Source organism: Corvus cornix, chromosome 8 (assembly GCF_000738735.6).
Source record: "Corvus cornix cornix isolate S_Up_H32 chromosome 8, ASM73873v5, whole genome shotgun sequence".
Lineage (NCBI taxonomy): Eukaryota > Metazoa > Chordata > Aves > Passeriformes > Corvidae > Corvus > Corvus cornix.
In genome coordinates this window covers 11,436,301-11,462,572 of record NC_046338.1, presented here as the reverse complement: position 1 = coordinate 11,462,572, position 26,272 = coordinate 11,436,301, and the positions used below count along the sequence as shown (strand labels likewise).

The 26,272-nt window shown below is 38.7% G+C and overlaps 1 protein-coding gene across 1 annotated transcript in view; it reads right to left on the bottom strand.

Annotated features, from left to right (window-relative positions):
- ST6GALNAC3 (ST6 N-acetylgalactosaminide alpha-2,6-sialyltransferase 3) overlaps positions 1–26,272 on the bottom strand; it is a 150,907-nt gene that overhangs the window by 52,222 nt on the left and 72,413 nt on the right. Inside the window, exon 3 of the mRNA XM_010408973.4 lies at positions 20,254–20,663. Coding sequence (XP_010407275.1) covers positions 20,254–20,612 — 359 coding nt within the window. The 5' untranslated portion in view covers positions 20,613–20,663. The remainder of the gene's footprint in view (positions 1–20,253; positions 20,664–26,272) is intronic.

Genomic DNA, 26,272 nt, shown 5'->3' with positions numbered 1-26,272 from the left:
TCTCCAGCCTTGCATATACTACTGCTTTAACTAAAATACTGTTGGTCTTAATTTCTTTAGACAGCAGCCAGATCTACGGAGCCAAGTGTGCATCTGTGGGAAGACCAGTGGAGAAACAATTCCAAATCTTTACATTTATTTAACCTCAGGCTCTAACTATTATTCAGTAGAGCAGCTTGGCAGGAAAGGTATATAATGTTTTGTAAGGTAAGAAAGGGTCTTCATTCCCCACCCTGGCACCAGATGGAACTAATGAACTACAATTAAAGTAACATTTGCTTCATTCACAGATGAGCTAACAGACTGAAAACTACAGGGGAGGTATGCTCAGTACTGCTCTGAAAAGGACATGCAAAGAGAGCTTTTAAATACCAATAGTTGTGTGCTAAGTAACCTCTGCATCCCTCTCACCAGAAATAAATTCTCCTGAGTTGCAGTAGGCACCTGCCAGTCCCTAGACCACCCCCAAAAAGCTCTTCTAAATGTCAGTCGCCTTTGCAGTGGCTCCCAGACACACATCTGGCACTGACTGTAGGTGCTTTGCACAATTGACTTTCTGATCCCTCAAGGTTATTCACATGAGGGGAGTAAATGCGTTTTCAATCAGCCACAGAGCAGCTGTGAACAGCTGGAACAATGAAGAACAGCCTGGCAGAGCTGGATCCTCTCGATTCAACTCTCCTACCACCGTGGCAACACTGGACACTCCGCAAGGCACGGGAGAGCGATGGAGATTCAAGTATCCCCTGCCAGTGTGGGGCAGCTGCTGTCCCCTTGGCTGCTACCCCCAGCACTGGCACTGCATGCTGAGGGGATGGGGGATGTGGGGCTCCAGGCAGCAACATCACAAGGATTTACTGCCTTTCCTGAGGCCCCAGCCTGGCCAGTGGGAGCACTCTTGTTAACAGCAGCAGGAAATATTTGGAACAGTAACGTCCAGAACTAAAATCTGCTCACGGCCGATGGGAAAGTTAATTTACTCCTGGACAGCAGATGCCACAAAAGGTTAGTCACAGAGACATAGGTCTGAACAGGCACTGTAAATACAATCCAGCATCAGCTTAAGGAATTGTATTCTTTTGCAAAAAGAGTTTCTCTTCTATCATTCCCTCCAGTAGGTTCACTGCTCTGCCCTTTATCCCTCATCCCATGGGGAAACATGTAACCACTTTAAGTGTTCGACAGAGTCACAACAGCCCATGGGCAAGTCTGACCCAGCTACAGCTCTGCAGGTCCAGAGGGTAAGATTACAATGCCAGGAGAGAAGGTGCCACAGAGAAAGCAAGCTCTATCCTCACCAGTGTTTCCAAATTGCCAACCTATTGGTCTGCTAAAGGCTTACAATGTGTTTTTCTAAACAAACACCTCTCAGTGCAGATGCTTCAGTCTACCTGTAACAAAGAAAAGGCATTCCCACAAACAATTAGCTTTTCTCCCTTCTCTTAAAAAAGAAAATGAAAATTTATTGAAAACTAGTCTGTGTCCAAACAATGTTCTAAGAACTTAGAAGACCAAGTGCTAATGTGTCAAGGGGAGGAATTAATTTCGTAAGAAAAGGCAGTCAACTAAAACTGCCAACCATACTCTCAAACTTAAGTCCACAGTACTGTTGTCTTCACTGTCTCATCTGAGTTTAGTCATACAGAACTAGAACAAAGCAATTTCAGCCTTTTCTAAACTCAATTTTTGCTCTGGAAGAATTCCAGATAACTTTGGACAATAATCCCACCGCAGTGAGAAATGTCAAGACTTTTCTATATCCAAGCAAACTCTAATACAACCTTGGATGGTTGTAGGACTTCTGTATAACAATCAAAAGCTTCCCAATATTGTTCAGTATAAATGAATCTATGGAAAAATATTTCATAGCTATTCCAACACTTGCTATCTGGACAAACTTATTTTTTTGGTCCCTCTCTCACTAATTTTTCACTGTCACTTTTTACCTCTGACCCAGGGTGGAACTAAATTTCAGACCCAGTTTTATGTTGCCAGAAACAAGTAATTCTTAAGAACCAGGATGGCAACCAGACTGAAAAGAGTATGATAAAGCAGTTGAACTTTCTGCTGTGATAAGAACAAATCACCTCTGTCATGCCTTTACCAAAATCTTGAACCAAGTACAACAGCACATACCTGTTAGATGATACAACACCTAACAAGATATTTAACCACTATTTACCTCACCTTCCTTTGCCAAACAAGAGCTAAATGTCTATGTCACTCATCTAGACCATCTGTAGTCAACTGAGAAGGGGTGGAAAATTTGCTTCACCCATCTTTACACAACTCTTTCAGAAAAATACTTTTCAGAGACACTTACTGAAAACTGCCTGAAGGGAGGTGAGTGAACTCTCTAAACCAAACGCGTATCCTCCACACTACCAAAGTAACTCACTGAAAGTCTACCTGCATTAGGGATTTTTCGTCTCAGCCTTATGTCATTCCAATAAGCTTTTCCAGATTTTATATTTAATATGTTAAGAATTCAAATTCAGTTAGTTAGCTATGTTTAATGCAAGCCCTTGGTTTCACTCTTCCCTGCAGTAGCTATTGCCTTTTACATTAACATTCTGTGCCAAGAAGCTGCACCCTATGACATTAAGGGTCTAAAAGTTTTATGACTGTATTCTGTAGCATTAAAATCAGAGAACCCAAATCAATGCTTCAGATCACAGAATGCTTCATTGGGAGTTTCTCACCATTAAAAAAACATGTCCTATGATCTATGTTGTAAATACACACTGAATCAATTTTTAAAACATGTATTACTCTGAGTGTGTAGTGATGGTAATGGGAATGGCAAGGATGTCATGAGATATTCCTGCCCAAATGTCTCCCCTGAGTGGAAGATGTTTTATTGAACTGATGTGTGAAACTATCAAGACAGTCATTACAAATACAGATACACTCAGTTTGTTAGTTACAGCCAGACTTTTGTAGAACTGATGACTAAATTTATTGTCACTAAGAATGTTAAAAACTGATTCTGGAAAGCCAGCACTTCTATAACCCATAATGGTGCCGATCACATGATGAGATACAACTTCCCTTCATATAATCTTCCACACAGTGGCTTATAAATACATTTTCCTTTGATAGATAAGGTAATGGTTCAGCAGAATTCTGACTTTTTCCTGAAAATTTATTCAAGCAATAATGAAGATCAGGCTGTTATATTAGCCTTGATATTACATGTGATTACAGGTGATTTTTTAGAATCAGATGAAAAAGCAGAAAAGAAAATCTAGCCCATAAGCCAGTCTGAATGAAAACACACCATTCCATTTTGAATTCTCCTCTTCTGTTGCCATGCACAGATATGTAAAAAACAAAAGCATGTGTGAAATACAGGGTGGGAATGGCTGCAGATCCAAGTGTTTAGGGCATGAAACAAAGCAAAAAGGGTCGAATGTTTCTGCTCGCATCTGCAGCCCCCTCCATACTGGGCAGTGCTAGGCTGATACAACTTCTTAAACTATAACATTTTAAGGTAATGTGGAGTTCAATTGTACTTTAAGTGGAGACAGCTCCTCTAGGAATTAGAAGAATCAATTACTGCAGGTTAGGCACAGCAGACATAACTTCTGTGTGAACCTTTAATTTGAAACCAGTAGGTTTGGTCCTCAGTAGAAAAGCATGCACTTTGTAATTCTGACTTTAAACAGTATTTTCTCAGAAATTTTTTCACTGAGATTCTCTATCACATTGCCTTCCTACCCACTCCTTTCTTCTAGTTACTACTACTACCATTTTATAATGCTAAGATACCTGCAACACCAGCAATCATGCAGAACTTCATAATCATGTTTAGGAAAAACAGCACAAAAAATTAAGATAAATGTTACCAGAAAATCTCTGCTTCTTCAACTAATGTAAACATCCTTCAGTAGTGTTTCCAGTTCTGCTTTCAGAAGAAAATGGGAATTTCAGATACCTCAGTTAGAAAAAAAAATCAAGATGCCTAAACTACTCAGGGAACTGTTTCATTTTCAGATGTAATACAGGTTACTTGGTCAGGGAGGTGCTTTGGAAAATGCTTTTCCCTATATTTGTGCCATTGATGTCCATTGATAACAAATAGTAGTTACTGATGATCAAGAAATGTAAACAGGAATAAAACACTGGCAAAACTTAGCTGCCAGCTCTCAAATTTGCTAGAATGAATTGAAACATCTTCCTTGCTTAGAAGAGAGTTCCTGGTGCAGCATTCCATGTATCAATCCTGTCTGTGAACACAAGTGCAACACAACGTCTGACCTCCTGACTTTGGTGGGGGATGTCTGTGTTGAAAAACAGATTAGGGATCTGCTGTTCAGGCCAGGCTTGGATTTACAGGGATTTGGTGGCAGTGAGAAGAGGGGAAGAAGGTGGTAATGGCTGGCTGAGAAAGCTGTAACACCACTCAATTCACCGTGCAGGTGAAGAGAAATCTGCAGCACACAGCATGTATGGCTTTTCTGCCTTTTCTAAAACACAAGGTTTGCATCAGGTTCTATTAATGCCATCTGGACACCAGCACAAAGGCTTCTGAGCTTACAGTTCACCATGTTGCATAAGAAGAGTAGCAGCATGTTGTGGACCATTTGCATGGGGATTTATTCAGCTAATTTCTTTCCTCTCCTGCTATAAGATCACTCATAGCAGCTCAGAAATGTCTAATGAAAAGAGAAGTAGTGTATCTGATTCCAGTCATGCTGTTCTAAGGGAATTAATCGGAGTCATCATTACCTTAAACACTTCCATTCTGAGTGGGTTTTATGACAAGCTCAAGAAAAGTAAATGCTGTTTCAAACAGGTACCTCTATATAGTAAATCAAATAAGTGAATGATAAAGTGCTGGCACTTTTTGGCTGTAATCCTGTTATTGCTTAGAGCCATTTCTAATGCAAATGAAGAATGATGTAGCAGAGCTATTTAGCAATTTTCTTTGATGGGCAATGTTAACTGCTGGGAAGTGGCACGAAAGCAACTGCTTGAAAATGGAGTGCTCCAACATGTCTTGTAATATTCCTTCCCAAATCCAATGATCACCCCCCGCCTCCTGCAAAATGTTATCTTTAAACAAGGCTCTGCTGAGCAATGCAAGCCTATCTTTGCACAGAGGCCAAGACACAAGAGCTGGGTCTAGTCATACAAAATTTTAGGTAACACAGAATTTCTAGAGAATTCTTTTGAGAAATCCCAGTTCTTTCTGCCCATAAAAACGCGCTTGATATGGATATGATCATCACTTGATCATCCATGACTCCCTCCCAGGTAAGCATGAACTTGCACAGGTACAAATAAACACTCGTGCCTTCTGAATGTCAGGGTAGTACATCAGAGACAATTGGGAACCCTAACTGAGGGGTACCTTCATAGCTCTGCCACAGACTTGCAGGATGATAACTCTGTGCAACTTGACAAATGACTCCCTGCATGAGTTTTACAATTGAAGCTGATTTAACGTCCTGCAGTGCTTTAAGGTCTGTGGATGATATACACTACGAAATGCTAAATAATATTAATGAAACCTAACTAGTGAAAGAGCACTGACTTCAATCTTGAGAAGAAAGATGTCCCTCTATTTAACAAAACATTACATACGGCCAGTACAAGGTTGTCATCAAGAGCATACATACCAAACGTGGTAGATTATATGTCTATCATAAATTCAAGCATAGAAGACTTCTTCAGAGACTGCAAACTATGTGAACAATGTGAAATGGTGCATAAACATCAGCTTTAAAATGGAATAGCATGTTCTCTCTTCACAATACATATGGAGAAACAATAAGCCACATCTAACCTCAATTTCTTGGGCTTCTTTGATGTGTGTGTCATAAATGTGAGATGTGGCACTGATTGGAAACCCCAGGCTACCAGGATGTAACACTGCTGGCTGCAGCCCAGATTCCAGGCATTCAGACCCAATAACACCACATCAGGAGTGAAGTGCCACAGAGAGGTGGCAAGAAAGACAGACCAGCCCCCCATCTGCACAGTCACCCCCAGCACGCTGAACAGCCACCCCGACAGCACTGACACACTGCAGGTGGGATCCTTTGGAGAGAGAATCCTTGGAGGCACTCAGAGACACCCAAATGTACCTTCCCCAGCCCTCAGCACACACTGATACACACTGGGGGGGTGGGAAGTATTTATACTGCAGCATCCTAGGGAAATATGAGACATTCTGAAGTGAATGAAAACATCAATAAAACCATTTCCACTAGGATAACAGGTTTAGAAAACTGGGCAGACCTTGCTGAAGAAAATGGCCAAGAAAAAAAACAACTCAGAAAGATGTTTTCCAGTCTGACTGACCAAGCTTGAAGGATGCTAACCAGCATTTTTGTAGCACTACACTTTTGCTCAGACTTTTCCATCTGAAGAATGACTTCGGGAATGGAGAAGCAGAGCTTGCTGAGATCCATATGTTGCAGTGAGAAGAGTTGTAACTCTGAGCATTTTCCGCAAGACTGGGCAGGGCAATCTGTCGTCAAAGGGCATATTTACAGGAAATCATCAAAGATAAATTTGTGGTTTCCATGTTCCTGATTGAAGCAGATGATTGCTATTGCAGGTCCTCAGGTTTCCTGCTGTTTTCAATACTTTGCACTTTAAACTGTCTTACAACTGACTTTGGTCTTTTTTTTATTTATTAAAAAACACTTCCATCCATTTAACTAGTTGATGCTTTCACAGCCCTTTGAAGTTGTAAAGCACTGCAAATTTAGAAACTGTTCTTAATAATCACTTGGACAAATGGATCCAGAAAATTGCATATTGATGGAAGGAGTTTATGTTCTTTGCAGTCAAATATTTCCTCACTCGTTTCATGCGAAATTGCTTGGCCAAACAGATTTTCCCAAGGCTCTCTCAATAATGAATGTAACTTTCTTTTGTTTCTGGCTCTTCTCCGAACCCATCAGGAAAGGGTAAAGCATAATGACAAAGGTCTGTTGCCTCCTGTAACCCTCTGGGACTGTTTTCTCTAATGTGATTGTTTGAAAATCAGCAGTTTTCTGCCAGGAAATAAAATAAGCCACTTTCCTTCCAAGTAACACTGAAAAAATCTGAATGCCACGGAGCCTGCTCATTCATGCAACATTAATTTTTAAAAGAATCAATTTCGTAATCTTTCAATTATGGTTTATTATAATGATAATAATCACTGTGAAATCAAGTTTTTTTTCCACTGCTAGTGCTGGTGGCTGTCATCAAACCACTTTCAGCAATGCTGAAAACACCTGGACTAATAAACCAGGCATTATTTATTTATACTTTAGTTTTACTTATTTAGAAATGTATTAAGCATCAATTCCCTTAGCAATTGGTAATACTACAAAAACTAAAAGCAAATAAATTATAACTATAGACCTAAAAGTCACTGCCAGGCTGGCTATCTCGTACTGTTATAATAAAAAAGTGCTTACAAAAAGCAAAGCACATGCACTCTGCTCATTGCTAGCACATGAAGTGAGTCTCTGTGTGAACACTCCTGTGCTGGGAGCCCACAGAAAGGCTGCCCAGCTCCAGGCAGGCAGGCACTCCCCAGATCCCTTTGCTTTTCACTTGGAGATCACACTGTGCTGGGTGGTTGGCAGACTTGAGAGCTGATGTGAAGCAACTATGAAAGCTCCTATATCCACATATATATAAATGGCCTTATAACACCTTCAAGCCTTAATCAATGCTCACATACACAGAACTACATACCAGTGTGACAGGGAACATGCACTGTTCATACAGGAGGTCAGGCCAGGGCTTAGCATTTAACAGCAGGAGCACAATGGGTTTATATTATGTTCACATTTTACAATAAAAAGTGTACAGAAAAATCACTTGGTTTCTGATCAAAATCTGAGCTCCCTGCTGTTTTAATTCCTGTAACCAACAATCATCAATAAATAATCATGCACAGCTTCTACGCCCCACTGTGATATTTTGTTTTTGTTTTAAGAACTGGATGTACTAAGTTGAGATCTGCAGTTCCGGACCTGCAGACTTTCAGATGTTCTGCACCAGGATTCATGTGAATGAGGAAACACAAGGGCAAGGGCAAGGGCACAGAGGGAAAAGCTGCTCTTCATCAGATACCTTGCAGGTCTGTGAGCTGTTTTAAAAGAGATTGTGCCAAAAACAGGAGGTGTGTTTGAGGCAATACATTTCACAATAAAAGGACAAAAGGCTGAAAGAAGAAAGCTATATAGATGACATAGTTACAAACAATAAGGCAGGAAATAAAAGAGGAAAAAATGTCAAAAATATCCATAAAAAATGTCAGAGAAGGAAAAAATATTTCAAGAAAAGCAAGGAACAGGTAATATAGAAACAAGTATGCCATCGGGGAAGAGTGTGGCCAGCAGGTTGAGGGAAGTGATCCTCCCCCTCTTCTTAGCCCTAGTGAGGCCACATCTCGAGTGCTGTGTCCAGTTCTGGGCTCCTCAGGATAAGAATGACAAGGAGCTACTGGAGAGGGTCCAGAAGAGGCCACAAAGATGATGAGAGGTCTGGGGCATCTCTCTTATGAGGAGAGACTGTGGGAGCTGGGCCTGTTTAGTCTAGAGAAGAGCACACCGAGAGGGGATCTCATTAATGCATATAAATATCGCAAAGGTGGGTGCCAAGAGGAAACTGCCAGACTCTTTTCAGTGATGTCCAGCAACAGGACAGAGGAAGGAGCAATGGCCATAAACTAAAACACAAGAAGTTCCACCTCAAAGTGAGGAAGAACACTTTACGCTGGGGGTAGCAGAGCACTGGAACAGCTGCCCAGAGAAGTCGTGGAGTCTCCGTCACTGGCGGCATTGCAAACGCGTCTGGACGCGTTGCTGTGTAACCTGCTCTGGTGACCCTGTCTTGGCAAGCGGGTTGGACTGGATGATCTCCAGACGCCCTTCCAACCCTAACAATCCTGTGATTCTGTGATCAGAAGGAGAAAGTGAAGGAGAAGCATGGAGAAGAAAGCATTTTTGACCAAAAAACAGTGACAACATTACAGCCTGTGATTTGAGTTAGCTAATCCAAATGGAAGAGTCTGAGATAGGTGTAAGAGAAGGCTTGAAAGTTGAAATGCTTCAGGAATTATTTGGGGCCAGGCCTCAAGACTCATGGACAATGCGTGTCTTAGAATGTACTGAGCTGTCCTGGCATCCCAAACAGAGCCTCAGACAGTAACCAGGCTCTGAACACACTAAAACCATGTATACTGTGGCTCACAAACTCAACCCACCATTTAGCTTGCTGGAACATAAATTAATTAAATATCAAACTGTTTGACCAAAGACACTTTCTATTGATGTAATTTGCTATAATACCTAGTAAAATTAATGCAATTATACTTTTAATGTCTAGTTCATTCGTAACTGCTTAATTCATATCTCTTAATTCTGTTTTGGAGTGAAATGGATTAGATTATATAATTCCCACCTCCATGAGTTTGGCATTTAAAGGTAACATTCAAATAAATCATTATGCTTAAAAAATATGCAAAATATTGTGAAGTGGAGGACAATCTTGCTGCATCTTCAAAAATCAGTGTAGTATGATCTGTATATAAAAACACCAAAATGTCTTCATTCTAATTAGTCTTCTTGCCATTAAGATAATTTGGGAGCTCTATCTGTGCATTCCTGAACTAAACACTCTTCACTTAGAGCTCAGTATCCCAACATACAAAATGAAAGGTTTCTCTATCCATGCCAAACCCTGTTTTGTTATTTGTTCTTGCGTGTTCCACCTCTGGATACAATAGAAAAGGAACTTGCTCACCTGCCTGACAATGCCTTGTAGACAATACTGAATCAAAATTGCCACAGATGGTAGGTAATGTACCTGTTTGACATTTCTCATTCACACAAAGAGAGACAGTATTTTACTAACTGACTCAGTGTCAAGCTGCTTTCATTTTTCTAACACTTCAAACTTGAAGAAACTAAATTTATTTTAAAATTTATATTCAGTGCAGTCATGTTGCAAATTTGACTCCCCCTGGTAACTTAGTTTCAAAAATGTTCTTTGTGAAGACTATGTGTCCATTTGATAAAAAAGAACATGCAACCATTGGTCTTAAAACAGTTGTAATTTGAAGCACATAGAAAGTGGACACAAGCTTTACTGAAGCATGCCAATCTACAATTCTGTGCAAAACGTTGTCTTTATGGAAAGAGAAAAGTATTGTAAAATGTAATTAGAGAGAATCTTCCCTGTTTTCATTAGCTATTAACTTTATGCAAAGATAAACTAAAGCATAATGAGTCCTTTCATTATCACATAATTGTTATTTCAATGGTTACATTACAAGCAATAGAACACTATACATCCACCTCTCATATTAGTGGGCAATTATTTTGAAACTTCCTATTATAATCTACCCACAAAGACCAATGTATTATTGCCACCATTTTAGCATAATGATGACCATGGTTTTGAAATCAGTGTGATAATCAGCCTCAAGGAAAAATGCAAAGTCATAATGAAGAAAATGTTTATATTATATGCCAGTCTCAGGCCTGGAACGCAGACTAAAGAAGTTTAAGGAACTCATGTGGAGCTGCTCTTGCTTCCGCTATCCTGAAACTGGTCAAATTTATATGACAGCAGTGGTTATTATTTCAAAAACAAAGGAAAACTATCAAGTGATCCAAAATTAGGAGCTTGGAAGGGAAACTGGAATAAGCCTTTCCTCAATGTATCATTTCCAAGTACCATCCTAAACCATATCCAGAAATAGTGCCTGAAATCCTACATTTCCCACTGATAAACTGAACTGGCTTTAGTTACTCATCCTTTCATTGCCTTCCTTCTAACCCAGCAAAGCAGTGTAGCTTGGCAGGAAGTGATTAGACAGATCTAAGCAGTACATAAAGCTTGAGGATACCCTGGGGATGTCCTCTATAAAGTTAAATGAAGTTTCATATCCAAGAGGCACTCCATGAGCAAGACTCAAAATACCTCTAGGAGTGTGAAGGCTCTGGGATGTAACTGCAGCTGAGGGTCCCGGGCACATTCTGTACAGTGAAGCTGAAATCCAGCTCTCTCAAACACTGTGCATTCTTGGAAGTGGAGGTAAAGGCAATTTAAAACCATGAAATCAGCCCCAAGGAGTTAAGGACCACTGCTTGCTTCTACTCCAAACACGAAACACATTTCAACAGTGTCATCACTTACATAAAGACAGAGCAGCACAAACAGAGCGAGCAAAAATCCACAGCCATTGAGCTCTGGCAAAGACACAATTCTCCCCTGATAAAAGAAAAAGCTACACATGACAAACACTAGTCACATTTCTTAATGGACTAGAGAAAGGTGTGTAAAGAATGCTAAAGTGAATGGACACAGAATATTGATAATACATGAAATAACATTTGAAAAAATTGAAACTAAAAATCTTCTTTTAGAGGAATGCTGCTTTGCACATACTCTTCAGATTGTTTTCTTTTCCTAATATTTTGATTGATTGTAAAATGTCAAGAGACTACTGTTAATTTCATATAGAAGGAAATGCTGTAACATTACCATGTTTGGCTGAAAACAGGTTACAGAGCACCAGAAATTTGTTCCATACTGGACTTCCAGACCATTCCAACACAAAATTAGGACTGTATGAGATTGAAATGCCTTCATGGTAAGCATACAATATTCAAAAAGCCCCATGGGTATGAATTCCTGCACAGCAATAGCTTCTGCTTTCCCCCAGTGTCATTTTCTCTTAGGGAAGTCAAGTTGTAGAAAGGGTACAAATATCCTTTTTCTCACAAAGGCATTTTGAGGCTTAAGTGATACCTGCAACATTTTTCAGAAATGCTCTCATGGGAAATGTTTGGGACACTTTTTGGAGAGAGGAGTACTAGAAAATCTAATGAATTTATTCAAGAAAAATTCTGAAACAACATATGGAGAGCAAACTGAACACAGAGCACATATTCCTGACATTTATCTTTGTTTTTATTGTTAACATAAAAGCATGATGTTTGTTTCCTAGAATTTCATCTGCTAATTCTTTCTTTCCTTTCTCTTTTTCTACACTAGTGACATCATCTACAGCAATTTTTAAGGCTTTGCAGAAAATCCTGTGCTTTGAAATTTTTAATGACTCATGTAGAGAATGTTATTAGATGTGGAGTTTATGCCTCCTTTCTGTAACCAGCAGGACTAGAGCAGAGAGGATATGTGCACTGGGACGACTTAATTTTAAAAATAAAAACAAAGAAAAAGAAGTCTCCAAATATAAAGATGGGATACCAACAAGAAACTTGTAAAGAACAAACATGAGCGTTAGAAACCTTTTCTTCTACTGCAATTGCATGTTTACTGAATTCTAATGCACCAGATAGGGCTGCTCAGGTTCTGAGAAGAGTGCTGTCTCTGGTAAGTGGTCCCAACTGTACTGAATGCTCCCACAACCAGGAATTGCTTACAAAGTCTTGAAAATAGAACAGCTGAATCTTTGAACATCAGTATTAAAAAGTATTTCCCTTCACACCCAAACTAAGCCCCATGCTGGTCAATATCTGAGACATCACACAAACTGCTTGAAGACATAAGATTCGAGATTCATAATAAATCCCCACTGTTAGAGTTATGCTTTTCCAGACTGTTGTAAGTTCCAAAACCTGCTGAAGATGTGAATCTCTGAGAAAAACTGTACATGCTGCTCTTGTGCCTGTTACCCTTTAAATGCAGAGTTGCCTCACCGTTAAAAGCTCAGAGAAGTTGAGTATCACAGGAACTGTGTAGGAGCGATTGTTTTCTAAACACCAGTTGCAGCATATCCCAATAGCACATCAGGTTCCCTGAGAAGCACTGCTATGAACCCTGAGTTACCTTCAAAGGCATGTGCTATAAATCCATATATTTGTACAGTTTCACTGTTCTGAAACTGCAGCCTAAATTCTTTATGTGGGATAACAGACACAGAAATAAAAAAAAAGAAAAGCAGAACATCTGCTTTGTTTTTATCTGGGTAAAAATACATATTGAAGATGTGCACAAGCAAGCACCTAGTTAACAATTAGTTCTAAATTAACATAATGAGTCACAAAAATTCACCATTTCCCCTTTGTTTTGCTCCCACCTATGTCTGTGAGGTCTCACAAAGGCTTGATTCCTTACCCACTAAAATCTCCATGCAGAATTTGTTTACCAGTCTTTCTAAATTTTAAGATAAAATACTCGACCATAAGTTCAGGCTAAACTTTTTCTACTTTCAAACAGTCTTTCTTTTGCTGTGTCTACTTGTACAAAGCTTTGAGAGGACAATCTTTTCTAAATATCATTCAGAGAGGTACTCAAAGTTAGTTCTCATACAGCTTTTCTTGTAAAAGTCTTTTCTAATAAATTTGACTAGCTAGTGGGTGGACAGATGTACAGAAACTCTTCTCCATCCAAAGCAAGAAATTACCGTAGAGTCTTATTCCCTGTCTCCTAAAGTTGCTGTCCTCACTTGAGCAGAGGCCCTGCAGCACAAACCTCCCAGTGCATCTCCTGCAGTCTGATTGCAGTATTGTTTTTTACTAAGCACTGTAAATACAGCTCAGCGCTCTTTAGGGAGCTTCCATTAGAAACCCCACAGTTACCAGTAACCAACAGGTATCACATTTCAGCAAAAGAAACATTACATTTATCTTCTAATCTATTTAATATATCTTAGAGAAGAACCACCATGTGACACTTGGTAATAAGTACAGACTTCAATGGTAATCACTGTGCTCCTCAAGACAACTACTTCAGTTCGCAGCAAGGCTGAATTCTAAAAAATAGATTAATTCATCTTTTTTTTAGTTTTTAATTTTTAAAAAAATTACATCTATTCCTTCAAAATTTTAAGCTCCTTTAGGAACATCAAGGTCTATTTTACACACTGTGATCTGAAAAGCCAAAAAGACTGAACTATGGCAGATGAACACCAAAGGCTTCATTCAAAATCTGTTTCTGCTAATTTTTTTCTTTGAGACTTTTTTCCTTTGCAACCATAAAATATTCTCACCATCAGCAGCAAAACTGGAAGCCCTGCAATCCAGGGTGCTACCAGGATTGCCAGCATGAGTCAGTAACGTACATCATCCTTTCCAAAGGTGGATGTTCATGGGATGTGAGAACCACAGAATCACAGGATATACTGAGTTGGAAGGGACCCTCAAGGATCGAGTCCAGAATCCCATCCGTATGTACAGTTCCTTCTGGGAGGTATCAGCAATTGTCTCATAACAATAAAAGCTGCAGAGTATTTCAAGCACAGGATGAAAAAGGTGTGCATGTAATTAGGACTATAGCGAACACTGTATAAAGATTTAACATACAGTTCATCAGGAGCAGAAAACAGATTTAGTGGCACTTAAAGAAGATGGGATAAATTAAAAGAAATAGATGGATAAATTCAAAGAACATGTGAAAATACACAATGATAGAGTAGTTCCTGATTATATATTCCATGTCTTTAATCATTAATTAAAAAGAAATAACTCCATGGCTATAGTCAGCAACCACTACAGAATCAATAGGTCTCTAAGCTCACACCAATCTATACGCAGCCACAGCTTTATCACAAAATAATAGCTAATATTGATATTTTTTAATAAAGTCTCACTTTACAGTGTAATTAGTGTAATGCAGTAGGAGCTGTGTTTCTTAACAGAAGTGCTGGTGCTTTGAGCAGCATTTACTGGCATGTTAATAAAGAACGGACTTCTTCTATTGAGTTCCATCTGCCTAATAGAGAAAAATGTTCATCTTAATTAGGAAAATCTTCATAAAGAATATAAATGCAGTTACTAATGGGCTGCAGGGAATAAATGCAGGACACTCAGGAACAACTGGTGTTTTACCAGGAAATGGAAGAGCGGATATAAACCCCCAAACAGTTGTTAACCATCTGGTGATTGACCACGAATAGCAGAAGATGCTGAGGTTTTAAGTGTTTTATAATGAAAAATCTATTTATTTCATTAAGGTTTCATGCTTTAGATCCTTGTTTTTTCAGGTAATAAAGCAGTCTTGACTGACAATGAAACTATTTAAGCCCTTTATGAATTAAGATGGACAAATTCATTAGCATTTTTGGAAGGAATTACTTTATCAAAAGAAAGAATGGAAGTGCCAAGCAATGGTTCAAGAAAGATCCACTGCCAAGTACTTGAAAAATGGTCACTATATCAAACACATATTTTTGGGGTTACTGAGGTGGTCATAGGCAGTTGAGAACTTTTTGCTGACTTCATTGGTGCAGCAGCAGATATTATATCATCATGATAAAGACTATAGCAAAATGTAAACTGCAATTAATCTTTGTCCTTAAAAATGTTCCAACAGGCATTATATCTTTCTTCTGTCAGTCTGAATCAGTTTTTTCATCCTTTTCTTCCTAAAGTTCTGTAATTTAAAGACATTGATATTCTCTAACACTGCTCATTTTATATTCAAAATAAAATGAACTTTTACTAATCCTCCAGAAATTATTTTTTTTTTTTTTTAGATAAAGCACATTAATACAAAGCACTGATGGGACATATACTTCCCAAGTGCCCAAATTTAACTCTCTCAGCCAGGCTCAGTGTCAGTGTTCACAGCTTCCCAATGGAAAACTGCTTTCTGCAAATTTTAACCAATACTAGCTAAGATTTTATATTTCCTCTGAATAACTTTGATAGAGAAACCAATACATATACGGAAGCAAGTGCAAAAATGAAAATATCATTACTAAAATATTTCATTCAAGCCAACAACCAGAAACATGACATAAAACTCTGATGTTCTGGACACTGACAGCTTTACCACCTCAATTCACAGAGAATATCACCAAACAATAGAACTTACAGCTACTTGAACCTCAGAGAATGTAATTTCATTTATTAATTTCAGTGACATTTCTACTAGACTATAGCTTCATGTAGATTAGTCAAGACACATGAAAAACCACCTATTAGCTGAGGTGAAGCTGCGATGACTGCAGTTGTCTTAACAGTGTCAATCCAAACTTTAGATGAATGTAATTTGCTAGCTCTAAATGACAGAGATATAATATAGATCTCATATATCACCAAAGTAATAAATAACTAGTGAGCAGAATTGAGTAAAATGGCAGGCTGAACACAACCCCAAATTTTGAATCTTGATGCAGAAGTCAGTGATCAGAATGATACATCTTTCTGCCTTGAATGATAGAACAGCTTTCTCACAACCTAACACATAGCACCATCTGGCATGAACAGAGGAAATGAAGAACTTCTGGAAGAGAAGCACAAAAGCTATTTAGTTTCTTTAGAATTAGCCAAGATACTGACAGAAGTCTTTCAGAAACAGCCATTTGACTGCAAATGTGGCTCAGCGAACCTGCCTCCTGAAGACACATGTGTGTAGTTAATCTCAAAAAAATGTAGTTGAATTGAACTGATGGGGTGTGGGATGGGCACTGTCTGAGTTAAGACAGTGTATGTGGAAAGTCAACTGTCTACCACACTGGCTGGGTTTTAGAACATCATCTCACGTCTCTTACTGGGAATTTTAGGAGCTCAGGACACATTTCTTCAGCAGAGCTCAGCAGGCTCTTTTCAGTAGTTGCTCACAAAGAGAGTGACTACAAACACCCAGTTAAGCTGTGCTTTGAGCAGTGCCAGCACATCAGCACTGGCTGTTTGCTGGGGCTCAGTGCCTCACTTGTGCAGTGGGACAGGAGTGGTCTGAGCCCACTGCCAGCCCCGAGAGGGGGTGTGGAGCTGGGCCATCACTGGCACTGCTGAGAGGTGCAGTGCTCAGGGGTTAGCCTAAGATGCTTGTAGTATAAACACAAATGGAGCCTGCAGACCAAAAAACATTGACTGCTCCAGTGATATTAGCACAGATTTATTTCAGCATTGCTTGTTGAAAGTGACTTTTAACGCAGACTGTTTTCTAAATGATCCTTAAAAGACACTCCTTTCTTTCTCATCACCTTCACCTAAGGCAAGAACATCCAGTAGCATTGATCTATTTGCAGCTAGTTTTCATTAATTTTACCCTCCCTAAGGGTGGTGCAGCTTTGGTGCCAGCTAATTAAAACCTATTTAGGGATGCTCAGTGCACTTTATCAGACCAGAATTAGCTTTGCTGCTTTAATGAAGACTGCAGTTTTCTCTGTTATTACCAATTAAATGTTATTATATCATATTGCATTATATTTGTATTGCATGGCAAAGATATAGATGGCTTTAGAACCACTTATCTGGATTGAGGTACATACAAAGATGCCACATTTAGTAATTATCTAATATTTCTTTAAATCCTTTCACTTGAGTCAATATATTTAATACACCAGCACATTAGGCAAGCACTGGAAGAAGCTGCCAGCTTTATGCTCCCTCTAGGGAAGTACCAAGTAAAATGCATTAATGAAAAATTGTGAATGTCTGGTAATGAATATTATTTATGTACAACAATTATTCAAAGTGGATGAGCATTCACCACCTTGAACTCGACTGCTTCACTAAGGAAGACTCGCAGAAAGAACAGAACATATGTTCCCCAGATTCCTAACACTCATGCAAGGTTAATTGCCCAATGTGGATAGCCCATATCTGAAGGTATTTTGTACTGCTGTAGAATTAAAAAATGCATTACAAAATAAATACTGTTTGTTGGAAGTTACTTAGAGACAATTCTTGTTTCTTCCATGCATCAGTAATAAATCATTTGTCAATACCAAAGCTGTGGGTTTTGAACCTGAACCCAGTGAAGGCCGGGATAAAGCTCCCATGTCAGCACTGCAGGACCAGAGCTTTTCTGCAGTAGAGAAGCGACTGCAGCACATACCTGTTGGCTGCTTCTCACAACATCCTTTAAAAACTTGAGCACCACAAGGATGAAACTGCTGAAAAGTCTCACTAATTACCTAAAAAGATTGTACATCAAAGAGTAGAAACAGAAAACTCATTAAAGGCTCGACAGACTAGAAATCTGTTGCAATCTTACTATGCATTAATGGCATACACTGTACAGAAAGACAGTATTTTAGGATTAAACTAAAATAGATGTAGCTGCAATCCACTCAGTACATTTTAAAATATGAGTTGAAATTGGTTTCCTTCCAGAATTTTTGCTGAAAACATGTCGAACCAGACCTCTGTTCAATCTAATATTCCAAGCAAGGGTTGATGTTTCTCTGAGGAACTGAAGGAATATTTTGCTGAGGAACCCGAGTCTGTCTCAGCATCATAACAGCCTGGCACAATGTGCGAAAGTATTTTCATCACCCACAAATCTCTTGTGCTCTCCATTTATTGCTTCCACAAATGCCACATACCTCTAACAGTCTCATGATCCTCCCTAGAAACAGAAGACAGGTCCTGCAAATTGAAGATGTTACAGAAAATGAAACAGTTTCCAAACTGAAGTCCCCGATTAGTAAAGAACTGCAGGATGTTTTCTTGAGATACAGAAGGTGTTGGCTGGTGACGCATCAATCATTTCCCTTGTTTCTGGCTGACAAAAGCACTAAATGATGTTAAAAACATCACTAAGTATTTGATGTGGAAAAGAAGGAAGGAAAATGAAAGTTGCAGTAGATACAAGGATGTCATCTGGTTGCCACTATAAGAAGTGGTGGGTTTTTCCCTTGGTGGCAAAGGGACGCACCTGCACAAACAACGTGATGGGTCGTGAGACAGGCTTGTAAAAATTTATCGCTGCTTGCAATGTGAAACTTAAGGAGAAAGAACATGGGCCACTTTGACATTAGGCTGCTTAAGAACTTTGTTATAAGCACTGAGAGAAGTTCAATCTGCTTTTGACATGAAAAGAACCATTTGTATTGTGTTAATTACGTAACTATAAAACCTTGAGATGTGTTAATTTGTTGAAGATTAATGGATCAGGCTGGAGAGAAGGATACTTTGACATTGAATGATGAGGGGTTTTTTTCATAGGAAAACCAGGAGATTTTATCACAGTCTGATCTCACAATAAGGATTTTGATGAAGTACAGTAAAGTCACTGTGACCTGACTGACTCATAAATATAAACAAATTTATGTATAGCAATGCAATAATGTACCCGTGATCATATTTAGCTTGATTAATACGTAAACAGGATGACTTGGATTATTAAAGGTCATTTTTGAAGAATGGATCTTGTGTATTTATTAGCCTCTGTTCATCAGTTTGTTCAGTTAAACTAAAGAAGCCATGATAACCTTGACACCTTTATGAGATACATGAGCTCCCTCCAAGTCCAGAACCACAGCAGCAATATGTGTACTTGGTGAAGAAGCTGAGGGGCAGGCTCCTCCTTACATTTCAATAGTTTGAAAACCAGGAAAAATCAACTGTCACCAAATTTCAACAGATTAATAACATAGTGAAACAAGTATGTTTGAGATAATGAGCTTTTCTACTTCAAAAGCTAAGTCAAAATTTCAGACTACGTTAAGCTGTTTGTGAGTATCTGTATCTTTAATTTGGTCAGAATAGCAACAGTCCTTCCCAACCTCAAATTCATGATGTGCAAATTTAAAAATTAGTATTAATGCACAGCAGTGATCTGGAAACTCCTTCCTAGCTAGCTCAAGTGAGTATGTGTGACAGGTGCTCTTCCATGCCAAAACACAGATGACCTGAATTTTTGCAGCTTGGTTACAAATTCCTGAAATTTGTGGTCTTAATTCCACAAATCCAGTTCCTGCTTTGAACATGCTAGGCAAAACAGTGGCCCTCACACTTTCACCTCTTACAGCTTCCACTTGAGCAGAATAAACACACATTCTCAGGCATGGAAAATAGAATTTCAGCGCAATACTGGTAAAAACCTAAATCTATTCCAGTATCTCTTGATAACCCATTTTCACCAAGAAACAGAAATAATGCAAAAAACCCTGAGGTCTGTGTTTGAAGTAAAGCTACAGTGTATCTCAACAGAGAAGAAAATAAAATATCCAGAATTACCCTGAGGTTGTGCATTTGGAAATGTTGTTTGTGTAGGATTATCCTCTTCAAATAAAATGTCAATTTAATCAATAGTAAATTGAGCTGAAAACAACACACAGATTTGAAAACATTTCAGGAAGACATCCAATATTTTTGGGATTCAAGCCAACAGAAATGGAACGAACAGAAGGTAGCGTAGGTGGGGTAAATGGGGCCTAGCTGCTGCCTCATCAAGTGCTTATAAAAGTCAAACCCATATAACAACCCATTAAAAACAGATCTGGGGACTCATTTAGTAGCTGGCATCCTGCATGGACTTTTCTCATGTATCTTTTGTCAAAAATTATAATTGTTCTTCAGGTTTAAGACTTACCGGTCTTTTCCTGTCTCCTTCTTAAACACTGCATCACAGTAACTCATGCGCTTCTCCGTTGTCACGTAGATTTTGGCAGTTGGGTAGCTGTCAACAGTTTTCTTCAGCATGTTGTACACAATGCCATTTCCATCCCTCCTCATGTTTCGAAAAGGACCCCAGATCACGTAAACGGTGCTGTTGGTTTCTTTGAAAAAGTACTCAGGATTTTTGAGTAGGAGAGGCACACTTGTGTGAGAAACCACTCTTATGGTTGTCCTCTTCCCAACATCTTCCTCATAGCCCTTTGTGGGAGCATTGTTCATCCTCCATATGCAAGAGGACTTATCTATCTCAGTGCCCACCTTCTGGCCAGCCATCTGTCCAGAGTTTGAAACAATGGCACAGAGGTCACAGTCAAGTTGTAGAGGCTGGAAGACAGGAAACAATAACATATACTGCATTTTCTCTGTAAAGCATGAAGACTGAAAATTCAGTTAAAAGAAAGACCAGTACAGTACAACAAATTGATAGCAATGCTTCTCTTTAAATATCAAAACCACAATCCCCATGTGGCAGAGCTGCTTGAAAACTCTACCACTGCAAAGCTCTGAATGCAAACCTTTCCAATCAAATACGCTGTTCCAATCTTTGCCTTTGTTCCCGCCTTGCAAAGTCAACTATACCAATAATCATTCCCTTTTTTCCTCTAAATGTTACTCCTTTCACTAAAAAACAAGGAAATAAAGAAGCAGCAGAAAACAATATTTAGATCAATGGCTTCTCTTTTAACAAGGTGTTGTCAGCAATAGGAAAAAACCTACTGAAAAAGTAATGCTGGGAATTTAACTGTACACTAACTCTGTTTGTGTCTGAATTAATAGTTCCCAAATTCGTGACAGAAGTCGAATGGGAGATGTAACTCTAAGAAGTAATGTAATAGTATGAAAATCCTGCAGTTGGAAAGGAGATGTAGACAGAGGAATATGTTGTTCTCTCCAGAGAGCCATTATGACCCATGGAAATGAGAGGCAGATGGACTGGTGACAACTGAACTAGGAACTTAATCCTGAGAAAACTGAAGTCAAAGACAGTATTTCCTGACCACATTCTAGGGTGCTATTACTCCAGTATGAATTGAAAATAGAAAAAATTATCTAACAGAGATATAAGGACCTATCTGATGTTCCATTTGTCAGAGTATAAAGAGTAAATGTCTTTTGATTCTTTCGTACCTACAGACTAAAAGGAAATGTCCTCTAATTAATTTGGATTGTATAAAGAGTTCAGTTAGAAACTGAAATCAAATCAAAACTAGATCCATCAAAAAAAACCCCACAGAAGAACATCCAGGTCAGAGATAACCTACAATTTTTTTTATGATCACAGACTTAATCCTCTGTCATGCTTGCAACTTGGAGCCAGTGACCTGAGTTTAATATTTTTTAGGAATAATTCCCTTCATGTTCTTTGGACATTTACTCTGACAGGATGCTGGGTGCTTTTCTGATCAGACTTGTGGCTATTTCTCTTCAAAATCACACCTCATTTAGCTGATGTGGATGAATAGCCTGCCTACATTTGACCACTATAACCCTAGGATGTGGTTGCTGACAAAACATCAAATTTTTGGTAAGAGGGAATAATGCAAGGACAAGAGACAAACATCTGAAGAGAGCCAAACTGTAAGAGCTAAAATACCTCATCATTGGGTGACAAATACTGTACTGAATTAAGGTGCATCCTGCAAGACTTCTGCAATAAATCTCACAATTTCAAAGCTTTGATTTCTCTATCGTGATTGATTTGATTTAGCTATAATGGCTGGTTCAGGAAAACATTTTTTCCTCATTTCATCAGTAGCTAAAGATTCCTGATTGAATACAAAAGCATTGTCAACACTGCCTTTACACAATGCCATGCAATTTTTATAGCTCTTGTAGTTTTAGAGAGCTGTCCTGCATGGCTCTCTGACAGCAGGGATGAAATCCCAGGAGATGCAGCTGAACAGAACAGTCTTTCTCTTTACCACTCACTCACAGAAATTCTCTCTAAGATACATTATGAGGACATGGCTGGGTGACCTAAACAAATCCATGGGCATAACTCATATCCTAGCACAAAGTGAATTGTTACAGTCCCAGTAGATTAATTTATAGCTTTCAGGGTGAACTTTCAAACTAACAAGCGCTGAATATGAAACTGCTAGATAGGAAAAGCCAATTTGGTCAAGAATCTGGTCCCATTTAAATTTGTCTCATCCTCAATGCTGCTTTTTTTCACTAAATTCTTCCTTCTCCATTAAAATGGAGCTGCTCTCTTAAATTTGGAATTGTTTGATTTTCTGACCTTAGTTAGAAATGCATCACACATTTTCTGTTCAGTGAGTGCAACTGTTCTGCTTGAATAAACTGCATACACTCACTCCTGCAACTGTGTCCCCTGGTTTTCTAGCTCTTTTGTTGTGACTCATTTATCTTGTTCCAATTTATAAAGTGCTTTCATAATACTGAATGCCTGCACTAGGTCAACATATAATCTGCTCTTCTTGAACAGAGTCAGAGGCTAACCCTCTCCCAGCTCTATCTCACAATAAATATTTTTTACAATGTAGAGAAATTTTACATGTCCCAATATGCATATTTTCCAATAGACATCCCAGACAAAGTTAGGAGACTGACTGACACCCAAGACAGATATTCCACTGACTACAGAATCATCCACTGACTTCATAATCTTTTTGCATCATATCTCCCTCAACATATGAGAAAACACAAATCAATATTCATTCACTGAACCCCGTATGGAGACAGGCCACCAGCTTGTAGTGCTGGTTTATAGGTGTCAGAGACAAGAGGGGTGGTTTCAGTAACACACATGAAATCCACATACAATACAAATGGGTCTGCCAGCAGTCCAGGCTGCCCTCTCATCTGCAGAGATGGTTCAGCAGCAGTGGGATTGATACAGATTGGCAGGACCACACAGAAACCTGTGCTGTTACTGCTGTGATCCTCTCTGGACCCAGAACATCCGGTCAAGGTTTACCTCTCACAAGATCTTAATTCACTTGCATCATAGATACATGAGTTAAAGACAAAAACATTAAGAACCATTCACCTTTTCTTCTCTTTTCATGTACTTAGACATTTATTTCACCGCTAAACACCATGGGGGCTGAGCTATTATTGCTGCTAGAAAATTGTTCATTTTGTTGCTGACCAGAAGGATGTAGAAGTCCTCAGAAAAGCAGCTGGGCATGGTTCTGACAAATTGTCCCATCTTTTTCCTGAATGATACATTGTAACTGTTGAGGAACACTTATACTTTAATCAGTAAAGAAAATGAAACGTCTGACCTTTCTATTTCCTGCGCAAGCTTACGGACAATAGAAAAGATAATTAAAACTGTGAATTAGAACTTGCAAAACAGTGCCATTTCTTTAGCAAAGAGAAATAGCTGTGTAATAAAGGTCACTTATCAAACAGTTCTAGTTATTAAATCTTTGCATTTACCACTGAAATGGCTTCACAGAATCAAAGGTCAAATCATTAAATAACAAAATCAGCCAGAATTAGAAAAGGTCACAAGCAAATCTAACTAAAGTAGGTCACAAAACATGATTCTCTTCCACACAGGATTTCATTATTTGGAAAATAGCTTACTTTCCAAATTTGATACTTCCCCACCATTTCCAATGTCTCCACCAAGAGATTGAAATTCCAGCTACAGAACCATTTGTATGGGTGGGTTTCCCAGTGGCACAGATCCTGCATCACAAAGTTTCCCAGCCACAGCCCTGGCTGAGGTAGATCTGCTGAGGTCCATGTGGGGATGATCTCAGGCCAGGTCTCTCAACCATAAAACAATGTCTGGACAGACCAGACACATCCCAAGCTCTGGTCTCAGCAGAGACTGCCAGACTCACTCCTCAGCTGGACCAAATCCAGCTCAGGACCTCTGCAGATGGAATTTCCACTAATGAAAAGCTGAATTTCTCTTGTGGCTTCTTAGCACTATAGACCAGTGGTGCGCTGGAGAGCTCTCTCCAACCACCATCTCTGTTCCACTCTGAATCCCACAACTAATCATGCAGATAGTTAGGAAACTCAGACTAAACTTTCTCAATTGTTACTTTAACAATATGATTGTAATTTTGTAAATTGGACGCAATGCCCATTCACTACATAATGAGGCAATTATTAGCAGCTTGCCACATATTAATTTGCTCCTTTAATGTTGAAACAAATGAGATCTTTTCTTATAATCATCCTATTTGAGTGAATTCTAACAAAGCCGATTGAACAAAGCTCCAGAGAGACTTTCTTTATTTCAATGCCATTTATTCTTCTACTCTACTTGGATGTCTTTAGAGTTTTAGAGGATACAACATTTATAATGATGCCAATAGGGAATAGATTTTGCCTTTATTCTTCTTGATGTTCTTTTGAGGTCTTTGAAATGAAAGGTACAAGAGCGGCATTAACCGTCTGGCATTGTTTTTATTGCTTTTCTCTACTTTACAAGCAAAAAATGTATTTTAATTTTTCCTGTGTTTCAGTGATTAAACAAGCTGGTTTTATCTACACTTACTCAATTTATTCAGACCTCTGACTGGGAGAAAAGACTTGCCAGGCTTCTCTAGGAAAAAATTTAGCACATTAAAAGAAAAGAAAGATAGTACTTGCGTGTTCACCCAGCAAGAGCTACCAATTTAGCACAGCACTGTATATAACTTACATTACTAACATCAAGAAATAAAAATAAAAATGATAAAAAAGACAGGTCTGATGACCCTGAGTTTGTGTTTGTTCCCCCTTCTCCCCTACGGCAGTATTGTGGGTTTTTTACCTTCAGCAGTTCGTTTTGGTCCTAGCCCTCAGCATCACATCCCAGCAAATTATTTCTGTCTTCATAAAATTTAATGTTAAGATTTCATAAAGATTTTAACATTTTGACATTATTGTGAAATAAGCCCGGTGTCAACATGCATCCCATTTCCAAATAAATAGAATATGATCTGCTTTTTCATAAGACTGTTCCTGAGACTCAAGTGCCTGGGATATTTTATTTAGATGAATGTCACTGATACGTACATGAGTCCTAGCAGAAAGTTTTTATTTAAATTGAATGAATTGGAAGGGAATGCATAGGAGGCACATAATGGGACTAATCTTACAGCAAGAGACTGAATAAATAACCATGGTTGGAAGCCTTTCTATATACACTGACCCAGTTGTTACAGAACTGATTTGCAGCTCTTGTTACAGCTCCTTAAAGGGGCTGTACCAGCCCTTTGCACAAACAAGTATCTTGTGGATTCCTGACGTCAGTGGTAACGAGACAGAAAAACAAAGGAAGCTCAGACTTTGGGCAGAGGTTGAAACTTGTGTGCCAAAGTCACCCACCCCATGTACACTTTCAACCAGCAAGTGTATTTTTGGAACATTTTTATTTTCTTTCTCATGGAAAGGAAAAAAAGAACCAAATCAGAAACTCAAACCTTCCAAACACGAACCACAGTGCAAAGTGATGCAGTGTCATCTTTCTCACTTTTGAAACAGCTCCAGACAACTCCATGCCAGCTCCTACCTCTTTCAAGATACAGCAGAGCAAATGCTCACCAGAATGTTGTTAATTTTGCGGCTGCTATTGGGAATAATATAGGCAGCTTTGTAACAAAGCAAGGATCAAGTATATCTCATGATACCAAGAGCTGAAAACCAAATGCCTCAAATATATGTGAGAAAACTCTGAATAAAAAGAATCAAGTATATGACCTATAAAGAATAAACCTGGGTCTTTTTATGTATTTTAGGTATTTTCTACTATTTACTGTAAGGCAGAAATTGAAAAGTCAAAGATAATACCCTTCATGATAATCTCATAAAACAAAATTTAGTAAAATTGAATAAAAGCCAGGTGCAGCTTGATCAAAATACATTAACTTTCTATTTTTCCAAAATTGTATTTAAATAATTTTCTAAAATGGAGTTGAAATGCTCCTCCAGTTGAACATTTTGCTTTATTATCAAAAGGT